General features: G+C 40.2%; 1 protein-coding gene across 12 annotated transcripts in view; it reads left to right on the top strand.

Moving 5' to 3' along the window:
* Positions 1–17,612, top strand: part of gbf1 (golgi brefeldin A resistant guanine nucleotide exchange factor 1) — a 200,419-nt gene that overhangs the window by 136,720 nt on the left and 46,087 nt on the right. For 7 of the 12 annotated variants that reach the window (XM_080215882.1, XM_080215881.1, XM_080215878.1 and 4 more), the window contains 10 exons: positions 996–1,255; positions 2,295–2,490; positions 3,246–3,457; positions 3,882–3,980; positions 6,100–6,294; positions 6,829–7,015; positions 11,808–11,945; positions 13,539–13,627; positions 15,021–15,223; positions 17,010–17,133. In XM_080215882.1, coding sequence (XP_080072008.1) covers positions 996–1,255; positions 2,295–2,490; positions 3,246–3,457; positions 3,882–3,980; positions 6,100–6,294; positions 6,829–7,015; positions 11,808–11,945; positions 13,539–13,627; positions 15,021–15,223; positions 17,010–17,133 — 1,703 coding nt within the window. The remainder of the gene's footprint in view (positions 1–995; positions 1,256–2,294; positions 2,491–3,245; positions 3,458–3,881; positions 3,981–6,099; positions 6,295–6,828; positions 7,016–11,807; positions 11,946–13,538; positions 13,628–15,020; positions 15,224–17,009; positions 17,134–17,612) is intronic. The other 5 variants (XM_080215884.1, XM_080215883.1, XM_080215875.1 and 2 more) reach the window with 2 other exon arrangements.

Genomic DNA, 17,612 nt, shown 5'->3' with positions numbered 1-17,612 from the left:
TCGGCAGGAATAATAGTAGGACCGACTACTACTTAAAGGGCGAAAAGCTGCAGCATGCTACGGTGCAGAGGGACCTGGGGGTCCTTGTGCATGAGTCGCAAAAACCCAGCCTACAGGTGCAGCAGGTAGTCAGGAAGGCAAATGCTGGCCTTCATAGCGAGGGGGATTTAATATAAAAATAGGGAGGTCTTGCTGCAACTGTACAGGGCACTGGTGAGGCCGCAGCTGGAGTACTGTGTGCAGTTTTGGTCGCCGCACTTGCGCAAGGATATTTTGGCCTTGGAGGGAGTGCAGAGGAGGTTCACTAGGCTGATACCGGAGTTGAGGGGGTTGAACTATGAAGAGAGGCTGAATAGACTGGACTTGTGCTCGTTGGAGTTTAGAAGGATGAGGGGGGATCTTATTGAGACGCATAAGATGATGAAGGGGATGGATAGGGTAGAGGTGGAGAGGTTCTTCCCGCTCAGAAAGGACAGCAGGACTAGAGGGCACAGCCTCAAGATAAGGGGGGGGGGAGGGGGCGCAGTTTAGAACAGAGTTGAGGAGGAACTTCTTCACTCAAAAGGTGGTGAATCTCTGGAATTCTCTGCCCGTTGAAGTGGTGGAGGCTACCTCGCTAAATATATTTAAGATGCGGGTAGATAGGTTTTTGATAGGCAAGGGGATTAAGGGTTATGGGGAGAAAGCGGGAAAGTGGAACTGAGCTGCTTCAGATCAGCCATGATCTTATTGAATGGCGGGGCAGGCTCAAGGGGCTAGATGGCCTACTCCTGCTCCTATTTCTTATGTTCTTATGATCTAATTGAATGGCAGGGCAGGCTCAATGGACAGAATGGCCTACTCCTCTTTCTACGTTCCTGGAAATTACCCATTGCCGATAATTTGATTACTATTGCAATGTTATCATTTTGAGTTAAGAAAATGAATGGATAATTAAGAATTTTAAATTTGCGACTTCTAAATCTATATGTAAGATATACTGGTTGTTTTTAAAGGTGATGCACCCTTCCTGGAACATTCAGTTGTAACTGCAAACAGTACAGCTTCCAGTTCAACCACTATTTCTGAAAATCCATCCACTGTCTCGAGCCCTACCACAGACAGTGGTATGGAACTTTTTTCAAAGACAATGTCAAAAGAAGACCTTACTGACCTTGACCAGGGCAATTCTGCAAGCATCACTCCAGCAAACACTCCTTCCACTGAGCCTGGTGAAGAGAAAACCTTAGAATCACAAGCCCAGCTAGAGTCTCAGGTAAATGCTGCCATTGTTAGAGGTTATTAACAATTAATTATTTGTGCATTGCTGGTAAAAGAGACATGTCGAAGCTTTTCATCTTGCACTTATCAGGACAGAATTTGCAAGAATGCCAACTATAAAGGGAATACTGCATTAGAAGAGTGTGCTGAATGGTTGGTTGGCAAGTGGACTTTGATTGTTGTTTCCTCTAATAATTACTTCCCACCCTTTTCGCTTGCTACCTTTAAATCTTTGGTGTTTATTTTGTTCACTTTTTTTGGCAGTTTAGTATGCTGCAAACACTGACAGAGCAAAGTTCATTTTCTTTGAGTATAAGAATAGTACCATAAAATTTTAACCAACATCGTAGATTAGTCTCTGGAGTGGGGCTTGAACTTGATACCTTCGGCCTGAGGTTGGAATGCTACCAGTCAAGGCTAACAGAAGAGACAGATTTTGGTAATTATGACGGGACACCATTACAGTACATTCTCCCAAATTGACTAGCATTTTGAAATTGCCATGTACATCATGCTCCCCCAATAAGATGGTAACTTACCTTTGATACTACATTATATTATCAATCTGCTGTAAGAAATAACAGAACCAATTCTTCCAAATATGCCATACTGTGGTTTGTTTCTTTAAACTTGGTTTCATTTTTGAACAAGTACCTGCAGTTTACCACTTCTATCCTCCTTGATTGTCTTTTTGAGTAGCCTGCTCTGTATAATCACCTTGTGTGAAGTAGTTATTCTGAACCATCTCGTTATTCCTCTTCTGAGGCCAAGCCTGTGCCCTCTGGGCATGGATCTTATGGTTGTATCAAACTTTTTTTTCCAATTTATTCTTGACTGTTATCTAATTTGAGTATTTCCCAGCAAAGAGCTGGTAGATGAATAGTGGCTAAATGTGTTTTAAAAACTAAATAAGCTCATCAAGATTAACCACAGTGAAAGTTTGAGCCTTGTTTGGAGCTGTGTCATGAGAAAGTACTTAAAACCACATGTAATACCATACAGATGAATTAACCTGAAGCTTGCTATTTTCTTAGAAGGGTGGAAGAGTGGAAGGCTTTTTACCCAAGGAAGAGACAGCCCAATCGACATCAGTGGAATCTATTCCAGAAGTATTAGAAGACCGAGACTCTCTCACAGAAACGTCTGATACTGCTTCAATCCACGAAGTACATGACATGGACTATGTTAACCCTCGTGGGGTTAGGTTTACACAGTCAACACAGAAGGAAGGTTTGTATGCATATTCATATATCCTGTACAATGTGCAAAATGGTGATAGAATGATTGGTACTAATTTTAACTCTAAATCTAATTTGCAGTTTAAAATTTCTTGCAATATTAGTGTGTCATGTATGTTAATTGGCCTGGTTCATTCAGATTTTTAAAAATATTTTTTATAATTTAGATACGCAGAGCCTATTCGTTAACGCTAAGTTGAATAAAAAAACTAAATATGACTTTGACGCAACTGTTACATCGAATACCCAAATCCTTTGATGTTTAACTTAAAATTTGTAAGCTCTACAATGACAGCTGAAAATACTATTGTGTAAAAGATTTAGCCTACCTTTAGGAAATTTAATGCTGGAACTTAAAAATGAAATGAGAATAGGCACCACGCAATGCCGCATTGGGATTTGACAAAGGGTCATCTGGACTCAAAACGTTAGCTTTTTTCTGTCCTTACAGATGCTGCCAGACCTGCTGAGATTTTCCAGCGTTTTTCTCTTTTGGCTTCAGATTCCAGCATTTGCAGTAATTTTGTTTTTACCCCACAATGCTAATTTGTGAAATGCTTTATTTAGCGTCGCATTCACTATCAATTAAATTGTTCTCTCTCTCTCAATCTTAAGTGGGGGGCAGTTTTTACCCGAGATTGAGTATATATGGTACATAAACGGAAGGAGACCAAGTTGGCTAAACAACTGTTTGTGTACTGTTTGTTTTATGTAATACATACAAATGTTTGAGTATATCTCTTTCAGGTGCAGCTCTGGTTCCATATGGCTTGCCTTGTATACGAGAGCTATTCCGGTTCCTTATATCCCTCACCAATCCACATGACCGCCACAATTCTGATGTAATGATTCATATGGGTTTGCAGTTGCTTACTATAGCACTGGAATCAGCGCACATTGCTAACTATACATCTTTGCTTGGTCTTGTTAAAGATGAACTCTGTCGGCACCTTTTTCAGGTAAGAATTTCATAGAATCATAAAATCTACAGCATAGAAGAAGGCCATTTGGCATATCAAGTCTGCACCAACAACAATCCCACACAAGTCCTATCTCCACATCCCCACACATTTATCCTCCTAATCCCCCTGACACTAAGGGGCAATTTATCATGGCCAGTCAACCTAACCCGCACATCTTTAAAGCATGGGAGGAAACTGGAGCACCCAGAAGAAACCCATGCAGACACAGGAAGAATGTGCAAACTCCACACAATGACCTGAGGCCAGAATTGAATCCAGGTTCCTGGTGCTGCGAGCAGCAGTGCTAACCACTGTGCCACCATATCGCCCTGAAATTTGTTCTTTCATCAGTTTTTTTGGACTAGTGACTTTGCATTTGAGGATATTGGCCAACTGTGTTTTTGTATTGTTTATTTTTCAGCTGTTAATTGTGGAACGCCTTAATTTGTATGCCACATCTCTCCGGCTGTGCTTCCTTTTATTTGAAAGTATGAGGGAACATCTGAAGTTTCAACTTGAGGTGGGTAGAATTGAATTCAAATGGCGTAATCTCCGTCAGTAGAACCTGCTTCATGTGCATTCGCCTTCGTGGCAATTGACCACGATAATGATCCTAATCCTAGTTTAATCTTGATATGGAGATCTAAAATGCTTTTTGAAATCAGGAATTCTCTCATGTTTCCTTTTGTTATTTAAACACTGAAAAAGTTGCAGAATCTTCATTTTCATAGAATTATATCATGACTAGCAGAAATAAGGCATCATAGAAATAAGCCATGGTAGGCTTCTGCAGAAAATGCAGATGTATGGGATTGTGGGTAATCTAGGAAGTTGGATCAGGAATTGGCTATCAGATAGGAGACAGAGGGTGGTGGTGGATGGTAAATATTCATCATGGAGTACAGTTACGAGTGGTGTGCCTCAGGGATCTGTTTTGGGGCCACTGTTGTTTGTAATTTTTATTAATGATCTGGATGAGGGTATAGTTGGGTGGATTAGTAAATTTGCTGATGACACCAAAATTGGAGGTGTGGTAGATTGTGAGGAAGGGTGTCATAGTCTGCAGGGAGACTTAGATAGGTTGCAGAGCTGGGCCGAGAGGTGGCGGATGGAATTTAATGCGGAGAAGTGTGAGGTAATTCACTTTGGTAGGAGCAACAGATGTGTCGAGTATAGGGCTAACGGGAGGACTTTGAATAGTGTGGATGAACAGAGGGATCTAGGTGTGTGTGTACATAGATCCCTGAAAGTTGGGAATCAAGTAGATAAGGTTGTTAAGAAGGCGTACGGTGTCTTGGCGTTTATTGGTAGGGGGATTGAATTTAGGAGTCGCAGTGTAATGTTGCAACTGTACACTACTCTAGTGCGGCCGCACTTGGAGTACTGTGTGCAGTTCTGGTCCCCGCATTACAAGAAGGATGTGGAGGCGTTGGAGAGGGTGCAGAGGAGGTTTACTAGGATGGTGCCTGGTATGGTGGGGAGGTCCTATGAGGAGAGACTGAGGGATTTAGGGTTGTTTTCGTTGGAAAGAAGGCGGCTAAGAGGGGATCTTATTGAAACATATAAGATGATTAGAGGTTTAGATAGGGTGGATAGTGATAGCCTTTTTCCTCGGATGGAGAAAGCTAGCACGAGGGGGCATGGCTTTAAATTAAGGGGGGGTAGCTACAGGACGGATGTCAGGGGTAGGTTCTTTACCCAGCGGGTGGTGAGGGATTGGAATGCCCTGCCTGCTGCAGTTGTAAATGCGTCTAGTTTGGGGGCGTTTAAGAGATCTCTGGATAGGTTTATGGACGAAAAGGGATTGGTATAGGCTAGTGGGTCATTGTTTTTGTAACTGGTCGGCGCAACATCGTGGGCCGAAGGGCCTGTTCTGCGCTGTAATGTTCTATGTTCTATAGTACGTGCACTAGACCTGAAGAGGTGTCAATTCAGAATAATCAGGTATACATAAAATGGATCTTTACAATAATCGGCGTAATTTTCAACTATAGCCAGGTTCCAAAACAGGCCTTGCGGATTAGGCGACCTTTACGTACCCTGCCCAATAACTACTGTTCTTTTACAGTGGTGGAGATGATGGCTTGAATTGGTAAACGAGCTAGAAAAATATCTTTAATGCTTTATCAATAGAGCTACTTTTTAAAGTTGCCTTCTGCAGGCAGAAAGTATTTATGATTTCAAGACGCATTTTGTTTGTGAGAATTTAAACTCCCAAGCTATTTCCAATTAACCATGTTGTTATATGTCTATTAACAGCAAAGACCTTGAGTTGCATTATATTTTGCATGGGATCATGATTTAATCTCGCAGCTGGCCTGTTTGTAAGTAATGCAGAGAATACAGATTAGTTCAAAAGGATTTACCTTCCAAGGCAGTGCTTCATTTTCGTTGACTTGTAATGTTTAAATCAGAAGTTATAACAGTGGTGGGTAAGCTATTCCAAACTGAATTAAGAATTGGTATTTTTCAAATTTTCTGTTGTCCTTTTGCACTTGTACTGTTGCAAGATTTTACAACTGCAATTGGAACTGTATCTTGCTGGTAGAAGTCACCTGTAGGTCTGATATGAGTTCATTGTGGTTTAGGAAATTGTGACAGGCATTATACATACAAAATTTGTGTTTCCCCTTATCTAGATGTATTTGAAAAAGCTAATGGAATTAGTCACTTCGGAGAATCCGAAAATGCCATATGAAATGAAGGAGGTGGCTTTGGAAGCATTAGTTCAACTGTGGCGAATCCCAAGCTTTGCCACAGAACTATACATCAACTTTGATTGTGACTTCTACTGCTGTAACCTGTTTGAGGATCTCACCAAACTCCTTTCCAAGGTAAACAGGCTCCAGGAAATCTTTGATCCTTCCAAATGTAGGATCTTTCTTTCAACTTTTTTATTTATTGGTCTTTATCAAAGTGAAGAGCTGTATTAAGAAATTGAGTGTAGTAATTTAACATAGTAATACTGGAACAATTCTAAAACTGAGGAAATGTAAGTGGGCTTTAGAAAATCTGTTATGTAACCACTCTGGTGTGTTCCATTCATGGGAAGCACACAATTTAATCTGAATTAGTTGTTAAACCACATAATTAAAATGTTTGGCTACAAGGTTATCTGTGAGAGTTAGTGTGATTATTCCTGCTGTTCAGGACTTTATGACATGAAGTATCTACTTTATATGCAAAACTGTTTTCACCCTGCTTTCTGTTTAGATGCAAGTTTGTCCTCTAAATTTACTATCCTCTAAGCAAAGTGTAGAAGGATATTATCTATCCTCACTGAATTATTGATAAAAATCTGTTTCTCTTAGAATGTTTGCATCCGCCCTGCCAGTTTTACTGAGCTTCTTCTTTGGTTCTTTTTGTAGAATGCTTTTCCTGTTTCTGGACAACTGTACACCACTCACTTGTTGTCACTTGAGGCTTTGTTAACAGTTATTGACAGCACTGAGGCTCATTGCCAAGCCCAGGTTCTCAATAATACCCTACAACAGGACAAAAGAGACGGAAGCACTACCATAATAGAAATGAATGACAGCAAAGACATCACAAATGGTAAGAAATAGTTCCACTGGACATTCTCAGATAGGCTAGTTCTACCAGAACAGTTGTCATGTTTTTGACAAGGTTAATGATGGCTCCACTGGTAGATGGCAATAATGCATACTCATTTGTATTAGAGGGGAGGTGGTAGAATTGTCGTATTGTCATTGCACAAATAATCCAGAGGCCCAGTGTAATGGTCTGGGGACCCTGGTTGGGAAAAAAAACAATTAAAATTTCAATGACAACCATGAAACCATTGTTGACTTGTAAAAGCTCATCTGGTTCACTAATGTCCTTTCGGGAAGGAGATCTGCCATCCTTACCTGATCTCTGACCTACATGTGACTGCAGATCCACAACAATGTGGTTGACTCTCAACTGTCCTCTGAAATGGCCTAACAAGCCATTCAGTTCAAAGGCAATTAGAAACGGACAACAAATGCTGGCCCAGCCAGCAATGCCCAGATCCAATGAACGAATAGAGGAAAAGGTATTCACAACAGAAGAAATCAATTTGGGACATCTTTCTATCATAGTATCATTTGAAATGTATTGGTTTGCTTTTTACTTTGCAGCTGAGCATAGGCTACATAGCATACTGGCAATTAATTTTGATAAAGTATCAAAATTTTAATGGAATACATTATCCTATTGTTTACTTCCAAGGACCAAATCAAAGTTGTCAGCATTTGAGTTGTAATAATCTGGAACACTACCTGAAAGGATGGTGGAATCAGATTCAATAATAACTTCTAAAAGGGAGATGGAAGTATACCTGAAGGGGGAAAGAAACGAAGGGTGGTGGTATTGGAGCAGGAGATTTAGAATGGTTGGTTAGCTCTTTCAAAGAGTAGACATAAACACGAATGGTTTCCTTCTATCCTGCAGAAATCAATGAACAATAATTCAATGCTCTTTTCACTTAGTAGCTGATAGCATTTTGCTTTGCAACACACATTCAAATAGTTGATAGTAATTCTGTCATGTGGCAAAGGTGAGTTCCAGCTGTTTTAGCCCAGACACAGCTGTTTAGAGCCAGTGAACTTGCTCAGTTGGTGACTGAGTTACATTATCAGCTCTAACACCACTTCAAGCTTATTCAGGACAGATATTGACTGCAATCTGGAAGGAGTCAATGTATTCTGCAAATAAGATGCAGTTAGAACGTTTAAAGAAAGCTCAGGATATTTCCTGTATCACTAGTCTTGATTTACTGATGGAAGGCAACTGACTATATTCTTTGTTGGCAATTTTAGTCAGTACAAATCCCACTTAATAAGAACATAAGAACGTAAGAAATAGGAGCAGGAGTAGGCCATCTGGCCCTTCGAGCCTGCCCCGCCATTCAATAAAATCATGGCTGATCTGTCGTGGCTCAGTTCCACTTTCCGGCCCTCTCCCCATAACCCTTAATCCCCTCTCTTATCAAAAACCCATCAACCCGCTTCTTGAAAATATTTAGCGAGGCAGCCTCCACCACTTCAACGGGTAGAGAATTCCAGAGATTCACCACCCTTTGAGTGAAGAAGTTCCTCCTCAACTCTGTTCTAAAACGCCCCCCCCCTTTATCTTGAGGCTGTGCCCCCTAGTCCTACTGTCTTTTTTGAGCGGGAAGAGTCTCTCCACCTCTATCCTATCCATCCCATTCATCATCTTATACGTCTCAATGAGATCTCCCCTCATTCTTCTAAACTCTTAACGAGTACAAGCCTAGTTTATTCAGCCTCTCCTCATAGCTCAACCCCCTCAACTCCGGTATCAGCCTAGTAAACCTCCTCTGCACTCCCTCCAAGGCCAAAATATCTTTGTGCAGGTGCGGTGCCCAAAACTGCACACAGTACTCCAGCTGCGGCCTCACCAATGCCCTATACAGCTGCAGCGAGACCTCCCTACTTTTATATTCAATCCCCTTCGCTATGAAGACCAGCATCCCATTCGCCTTCCTGACCACCTGCTGCACCTGCAAGCTGGGTTTTTGCGACTCATGCACAAGGACCCCGAGGTCCCTCTGCACCGTCGCCTGCTGCAGTTTTTCGCCACGTAAGTAATAGTCCTTCCTACCATTCTTCCTACCAAAGTGGACCACCTCACACTTGCCAACATTAAATTCCATTTGCCATTTCCTGGCCCATTCGCCCAGCCTATCTAGATCCTTCTGCAGACTCTCCACACTCTCCGCACAATTTGCCGTTCCCCCAATCTTGGTGTCATCTGCAAATTTCGACACCCTACACTCGGTTCCCTCCTCCAGATTATCTATATAAATGGTAAAAAGCTGAGGCCCCAGCACCGAACACTTGGGGTATTAAACTGTGGGCAGTGCTGTATGAATGAAAGTATCATGAATGCAGCATTGCATCACAATGACATCAGTAGGGAGTGCAAGCATGATTCTTTTTTGAGTAACTTTAAATAGACAGCACTGAATTTGGATAGAATCCAATTATTGGAACCGTCTGGATCAGGGTCAGCAACCTGTGTCTTTAACATCGTACCTGTAAGAAAGTATTAGATTAAAATGTTTTTGTAAAAGTTTTTAAAATGTTGCTGAAAATTTGTCTTTGATTTGCTTTTCATTATTATTGACATTTTGAGTGACTGCATTTTGGCTCTTAAGATATTGTGCTTTTGATTAAACCTTTAGACAAAACCTTTTAAAATTAGCTCCTGTTATTAAGGTTGCCAACCCTTGCTCTAAGTCTGAGTTGCTGTCTCTCAGTTCACTGAAAGATGGTCACTATCCTTGCACACACCAGTTGAGAAGAGACAACATTACTCTGCATTTTATAAACTCAATTATTCCTGCATGCAACATGTCATCAATTTACAGGTGCATTTTTATTGGGTTTCAGCAGTTATCCATTATGTTGCACCTTGGACAGTTTAGTAGGGCCCTTAAGTTAGGGTTTGGAATTTTTATTACTGGTTTATGTCAATGTAATAGTGACACCTGTATGTCATCAACTTGTGTTTAAGGATTAGAGGGCAAGCCTTAGATAAATATTAATGCAAAGGCTGAGCAAAATTGGATGTAAACATAAGCAGGATTGTGGAATGCACCTCTACTCTCCCTTGGAACAGAGCACAAGAGAAACCAGCTTCATGGCTGTGAAAATGAACTACTCTCATATTCACAGCATCTAATTTTTTGAGGGTCTGTGAGGATATCTATCAAACATTGATTAGTTTTCAAAGTTTATGCAACCTAAAAAACAGTTTCTATGATGATGGCCGTTTTAACCCTACATGCATTTTGTTGTTGCCATTGTTCTGGAGATCTGTTGCTGGATGAAGATTCACTGCTTGTGTAGGAGCGCTCAGTTTGTGTTGCACTGCCTGCCATCTTTTCTTTTGTGGAGCTGGATTAAGGGAAAATACATAGCTCATGTTTCTAATGAGCGACAGCAATTCTACAAAGACAAAAGATAATCATCTTTCTGCAAAGACAAAAGATAATCATCTTTGTTCCACCCCCTGCTTAGGTGTTCTCAAAGTCAAACTTCTGCAGCACTTACAAAACATTTTGGAATGACTGAGTTACAGACAAAAGGTTCATTCCTTTATTTGCTAATATGTTAGAAGTTTGTAGCCATACACTGCAATGTTTGATACAAAAAAACTACTTCAGAAGTAGGAAGAATTTTGTTGGTAAAATAATATCCATATGGTCCTTTTTTGGCAGATTACCAAGCCTTTATACTTGATCTTTAAGTTATCTGCAATGTGACTGCTTTGAATCATGTACTAAAAGTCCTACCTGGCAATAGTGAGTGATTTGAGACTGAGTCTATGTTCTGGAAATTATAGCAGGGCTTGTGAGAGGATCAGGTCATGGAGATACCTGCAGTTTTTTTCGAGGAAATTGTATTGAATTTAACATTTAATTTTGGCCTTTTGCATATTGAAATAAAATAGTTGGTTCTGTACCATATGCATTCTGTGATACACCCTCGGCCATGCTATGACTGGTAGCAGTGATACCTCCTCCGTCGTGATATAGTGGGTAGCTCTCCTGCCGCAGAGACAGAAGGTCTTTGATTCTATTTGCTCTGCTGAGTCTTGAGTAAATAATCTAGGCTGATGTTCCAATGCGGTACCATTGGTTGTGAACGGATAAACTGAGACCCTGATTTCATCTGGGTTAAATGTAACGAGTTGCATGACATTATTTTGAAGAAGAGGCATCCTCCTGTCTGGTGACCACGCCAATAATCTCTCCATCAATATCAGTAAATAAATTATCTTGTCGTTGTCACATTGCTGATTGTGGGAGCTTGCTGTGCATCAATTGGCTGCCACATTTCCTACGTTATGACAGTGACTACATTTTAAAGTATGCCTTTGTTTGTAAAGTGCAGTAAGTAGTCTCACAACACCAGGTTAAAGTCCAACAGTCACACTATCTGTAACCCCCCACGACTTGGGCTTGCAAAATCTCACTAATTGTCCTGGCTGGAAACAATTCACACCTCTTTAACCTGTACTGAACCCTCTCTTAACTCACATTGTCTACATCTGTAAAGACTTGAAAGACTCTCATTCCATCCATTATCTTGTAATTGAGTTGTGTCTGTATATGTCCTGCTTGTGAACCCAAATTCTTCACTTCACCTCCAAATGCTCCGAAAGCCTGTGCTACCAAATAAACCTTTTGATCTTTAAGCTGGTGTTGTGAGACTAATTGCTGTGCCTAGCCCAGTCCAATGCCAGCAACTCCACATCATGACTTTAAGTGCTTTGGAGCATCCTGAGGCTGTAAAATTCATTTATGTTAATCCAAATCTTTTCACTTCCTTGGCAGGTATTGAAAAATCAGGGACTAGTGGCAGCTCAGCTCCTTTGGATGCTGAAACCTCGCTACCTCACCTCCCAACCAGTGGCCATCTTATGGCACAGAAAATGAAGCTAGGACGACAGGTTGCAGAGGAAGGTGGAACAGGTAAAGCTTCAAGTAGAGAGTATCCAGCTTGTTCAGAAATCATTGTCAAAGGTCTAAAATCATATGACTCAATGAGTACAGCACTGAAACAGTTAACCCATCTGAACTTTTGACCCTTTCTTGGCTTCTGCTGTGAAGAACTTGTAGCAAAATTCAAGCGTGGCCCCAGACAAAATACAAGTGTCAAAGCGCTGGCGAGATCTTATTGATAGCTTTTCTTGTAACTTTCCTTATTATAATGATGTGGTCAAGATGCAACTTGTGTGATACAAATGCAATAATTTTAAGTGAAATGCTGGGGTAAAGTTGTAATTAACTTTAGCACAGAACAGTTGGCTGAATAACTGAGTTGTGTGTCAGACCCAAGTTTCTTTCCTGCCTTTTGGACTTTGATTTAGAAAGTAAGGAATGGTCCTTCTAAGATAGTGGCACATTTGGATGTCTGGGGCAGGCAAGTCCCCAGGTTTTTGTGTTGCCCTTCTGAGTTAGCCAACATTTCCATCAAGGTGTAATGAAGATGCTGCATTTGTTTGCAGTATCTGTGATCCATAAGACATAGGCCGAGCAGCCTAATTCTGCTCCTATCAAATCTGCTTTCTCATTCAATCATGGTTGATACTTTTCTCAATCCCATTCTCCTACCTTTTCCTCATAATCCCTGATCCCCTTATTAATCAAGAACCTATCCATCTCTGTCTTAAAGGCACCCAATGTCTTGGCCTCCACAGCCTTCTGCAGCAAAGAGTTCTACAGATTCATCACTCTGGCTGAAGAAATTTCTCCTCATCTCTGTTTTTAAAGGATCGTCCCTTTAGCCTGAGGTTGTGCCTTCTAGTTCTAGTGGAAACATCTTCTCCACATCCATTCTATCCAGGCCTAGAAGTATCCTGTAAATTTCAATAAGATCCCTTCTCATCCTTCTAAACTCTCAACAAGTACAGACCCAGAATCCTCAACTGTTCCTCATATGACAAGCTCTTCATTCCAGGGATCATTCTTGTGAATCTTCTCTGGACCCTTTCCAAGGCCAGCACATTCTTCTTAAGATATGCAAAGACAAAAATGTGCTTATAGTTACTACTCCCAAGGATCATCCATCAGAGCCTGTGTTGAAGTATTAGATTAAAAATGCCAATTGTTCTCCTCTCATGGCCAAGGAGATTATTTTTGTGGAAACCACTTTGTCTCATCTAGGTACATTGAGAATGATTGCTATCAGAGCAGTTACCTGTGGCTCCTTTTGGGAATGAGATTGTTGCAAAAAATAAATTCACCTTTGTGTTAGTGAGATGTTTTACTTTGAAGCTTTTAGTAAAATATTTTTTAGAATTAAGATTTGCTCACAAGTGAACTTTATTCTCCTGCAGATAAGTTTCTTTGCATTCTTTGACTTATTAATTATTTTTTTCCTGTTATGGACTGAATATATTTATGGTCAGAATTTAAGTGTTAAGATGAGCGATTGTTATTGGCATCATGATCGTCACATTCTTAGAGGGCCGGTTTCTATTCTGTACTTTTCTTTGTTGTTTATATGTGGTCATGTTTTCAATGTTAGCGTAAGATTTTGAGCTCTGATATGTTCGTTTACAGTAGAAAAGAGGGCTGTCAAGAAACCAACTCGATTTTCTTCTCTCCTACCAAGTCCTCAAGAGCTATCTGAGATTAAAAGTAAGAAGAAGGTAAGAGATTTATAAAATTGCGAACATTCATTAGAAATTTAGTTATGCCATGAAAGCAAGAGTGAAGCATTAATTTTGTTTGAGTAATTGCCAATTTCTACTTCATGTTTAACAGTTTCTTCTCTTATTTCCCCTCCCCACAACTTGCTACTGCTTTGACCATGAGATGTTGTATACTAACATTGATACAAAGTACAGCTAGAGATGTAGTTGCTTAAATAAGTGCAACACCCGTGAGGTGTGGATTGGTTTCTTCTTTCTACATCCTGATGATGCTATCTGCATTAATCCCTCCTGCAAAGATTCTGTTATTTGGAGGAATTTCCTCCTCCATAATTCATTCAGAAAATTGAGCATTAAATGAATAAGCACAAAATGATTAAATTTTTTCATGACCATTTCCTCCTCAGCACCTTATTCAACTCCAGCCATACTTTTATACTCCCACACATTCTCCACATCTCTGAACTCTGGCTTCCAATACAAACCTCTTCCATTCAGCCACCATTGGCAGGCTTGTGTTACGACAACTAACAGGTCATCCAATCTAGTATCTCCTTCCTATCATGTCCAAACTTTAACTGTAGATTCTGTTGCAATTTGGCAATGTTTTAGAGTTGTATTACTATCCTTTACATAGCTGACTGGTACTCTTCTGAAGACAAGTTAGTTCAGCTTGAGAAGATGGCCAGTGATATTACAAAATGGAATGATAAGGAAGTGCCCTGTGGATTTATTTTAAGTTTTTAATACTGAAATGCGGGCCCATTCCTGAAACATTTCAGTAGCATTCAAATTCACCAAATCCATCATAGTGCAGTGACCTGAGTGAAGAATCATGTCTGGCAGAGGGAAAGGAGGCAAAGGACTGGATAAAGGTGGAGCAAAGTGGCACTGTACAGTGTGCACAGCACAGTAGCACAGTGGTTAGCACTACTGTTTCAGTGCCAGGGACCCGGGTTTGATTCTCAGCTTGGGTCACTGAATGTGTGGAGCCTGCACATTCTCCCCGTGTCTGTGTGGGTTTCCTCTAGGTGCTCCAGTTTCCCCCCACAGTCCAAAGATGTGTTGATTAGGTGGATTAGCCATGCTAAATTGCTCCTTAGCGCTGGGGGGCTAGCTAAAGTAAATACATGGGATATTGGGAAAGTGCTTGAGTGGGACTGTGTTCGATGCAGAGTTGATGGGCCAAATGGCCTCCTTCTGCATGGTAGGATTCTGTGAAAATGTGCAGTAAAATTCTTCCTCTGATTGGAGAGCAGGACTAGTGAGGAAGTGTCAGTTCTGGCTGCTTGTGTCAAACTCAGAACTACACCAGGAAAAAGGATGTAGTTTGGGGAAAAAGTGCATTTATATACTTGAGAAATTAATTTTTTTGTTTTCCTTCCTTAAGTTGCTTATTACTGGAACGGAGCAATTCAACCAGAAACCAAAAAAAGGCATTCAGTTTCTTCAGGAGAAGGGGCTGCTCGCATCTCCCATGGACAACAGCGAAGTAGCTCAGTGGCTCAGGGAAAATCCGCGACTGGACAAAAAAATGATTGGCGAGTTTATCAGTGATCGGAAAAGTATGGAACTCCTGGACAGTTTTGTTGGGTATTGAAACTTCTTTTGAAAATTTGTTGACTTTTATGTAGTTCCATATATAATGAGTATCCTGTAGAAAATGTGAGCATTACCTGGAAACTTGGGGAGAAAAAAAATTGTCTTTGTTTTGGATATTACCGATTGTAATGAGTGCACACATAGCACGACTACTTGTCCTCTCACTTTGAGAATCCAATAGCAAAGTTTACAGTGGTGGACAAACATCATTAATTCCAAAAGACAGAATGCTGGAAAATCTCAGCAGGTCTGGCAGCATTGATAAGGAGGAAAAAGAGCTGATTTTTCAAATCCAGATAACCCTTTGACGAAGATTATCTAGATTGGACACGTCAGCTCTTTCCTCTCCGTACAGCTGCTGCCAGACCTGCTGAGATTTTCCAGTGTTTTCTTTTCTATTTTCAGATTTTGGCATCCACAGTAATTTGTTTTTATCATTGATTCCATCTGGCACCTGTTTCTCTACTCGGGTAATTAATTGAGGTAAATGCTATTAATTGTTTTCAATTTATTTTTGGTGTATTGACAATGATTACTAACATGTTGTCCATTGGAGAGAATTATATTTCACCAACACTGCTGATTAATGTGAATGCGTCATGCATTTTAAGTCCTTGGATGCAGCTGGTTGCCCAGCCAAATTTTCTCAATTTTTTTCCCCTAGTACAGAAACAAGTTTTCTTTGGTAGATGTGCACCAAAGAGCTGTGCTTCATTCAAGAATTATGTAGTTTTGAGACATTGACTTTTTGTGCACAGATGAACTTGTTTCATCGAGACCACAGTTTATTCACCCTATGCATCCTAAGGAAAGGAGTAATTATATATTAATGTTGAAATATTCGTTGAATTTCCCAAGGCTGCCTGCTGTTACAAACAGCGTTGTATTATTTGTATAAAGAGGTAGAAGATTTCACACTGCAACTCGTGATTCCCATGTGGCATTCAGCAATAACCAGTTTCTGACAAGCCCTCAGCAGGGGAATACCTCTTTGATGTAAGAGGTAACTTTAAAAGTTGGATCTGTATGGAATTGAAGTACAAGAGTGACGTTAAGGATACCTCTAGTGAGGAGGCTTTGACCTCAGATTGAGTGGTGTTTTGTGTTGACAAATTGATTTGTCTAATACTTAAAATTAAAGAATGGAATAACAGCAAAATGAAAATTCAGTGCTTGAAAATTTAATTTCAGAAAATTTGACTTTGACTTAAGAGTCAACTACATGGAGAAGTTCTCTATATTGAAAGTCCCATTATATTATCTTAATTCTCTCCTGTTTTAATTTTGAAATGGTGAAAATAGTACACCTATTCCTTTTGCTACTTCTGCCATATGAATTAAGTTAACCCTATATCAAACCTGTGCAGATCATTAATTTGCTTATCCTTACCCAATAGTTGCATTTAAAAAGATTTAATTTTGCGTTCTCATAGAATTATGGCTAGCTTATAAGTTCATTATGCGAGTAGAGAAACAGGTGCCAGATGGAATCAATAATGTTTGTCCACTATAGACTTGGCTTTTGGATCCTCAGAGTGAGAGGACAGGTAGCTGTGCCATGTGTGCACTCATTACAATCGGTAAGATCCAAAATAAAAATTTTTGTTTTCCCCCAAGTCACCAAAGATTTTCTTGTGGGCCTAACTTCCAGGTGATATTTTAAATTTTTATATCTTGGTCACATGAAAGAATGTTTGGATTGTATTGTGTTCTACTGTAAAGGCTACCACACTAAAGAAGCTACAATTACAGACTTGTGTTGTTGTTTAAATACTAGGACATTTACTTTCCAAGGCTTGAGAATTGATGAAGCATTGCGCTCCTATCTAGAAGCCTTCAGACTCCCTGGTGAAGCTCCTGTCATTCACAGATTATTGGAAGTCTTCACTGATCACTGGCATGTATGTATCCTACAAACTTAATTCTCATAGCTAGTTTTTTATTGATGCCTGTTTTATGAAGATCGTCTGAAAGAAGAGCAAAATTGTGAGGTAATTGCTGGTAGATATAATCAGCATTTCAGAGACTTTGTTTACCCCAATATTTGTATTGTTGGTGTACCTTCTGAAATGACGGCTGATAGATACCCATTGTACAAATTGTTCAACTGATTTGTTGGCAATAGCCTTAAGGGATATATGTTTGATCCTTAGCAGTATCAGCCACATCCATGTAATAAAAGTAAAATATTGTGGGATGTTAGAGATCTGAAATAAAAACCAGAAAGTTCTGGAAAAACTCAGCAGGATTGGCATCATCTGTGGAGAGAGAAAAGTAGAGTTAACATTTCAAGTTCAATATGACACAGCAAAAATGTGATGAGTTTTGTGGGGTGAAAAAGGAGAAGGTCGGTTGAAGCAAAAAGGGATAAGGTCAGGGA

This window comes from Carcharhinus amblyrhynchos, chromosome 31 (genome assembly GCF_965287045.1).
Source record: "Carcharhinus amblyrhynchos chromosome 31, sCarAmb.v2.hapA, whole genome shotgun sequence".
Taxonomy (NCBI): Eukaryota; Metazoa; Chordata; class Chondrichthyes; order Carcharhiniformes; family Carcharhinidae; genus Carcharhinus; species Carcharhinus amblyrhynchos.
Note: the sequence above shows the minus strand (reverse complement) of the source record. Positions and strands in the feature narration are given on the sequence as shown.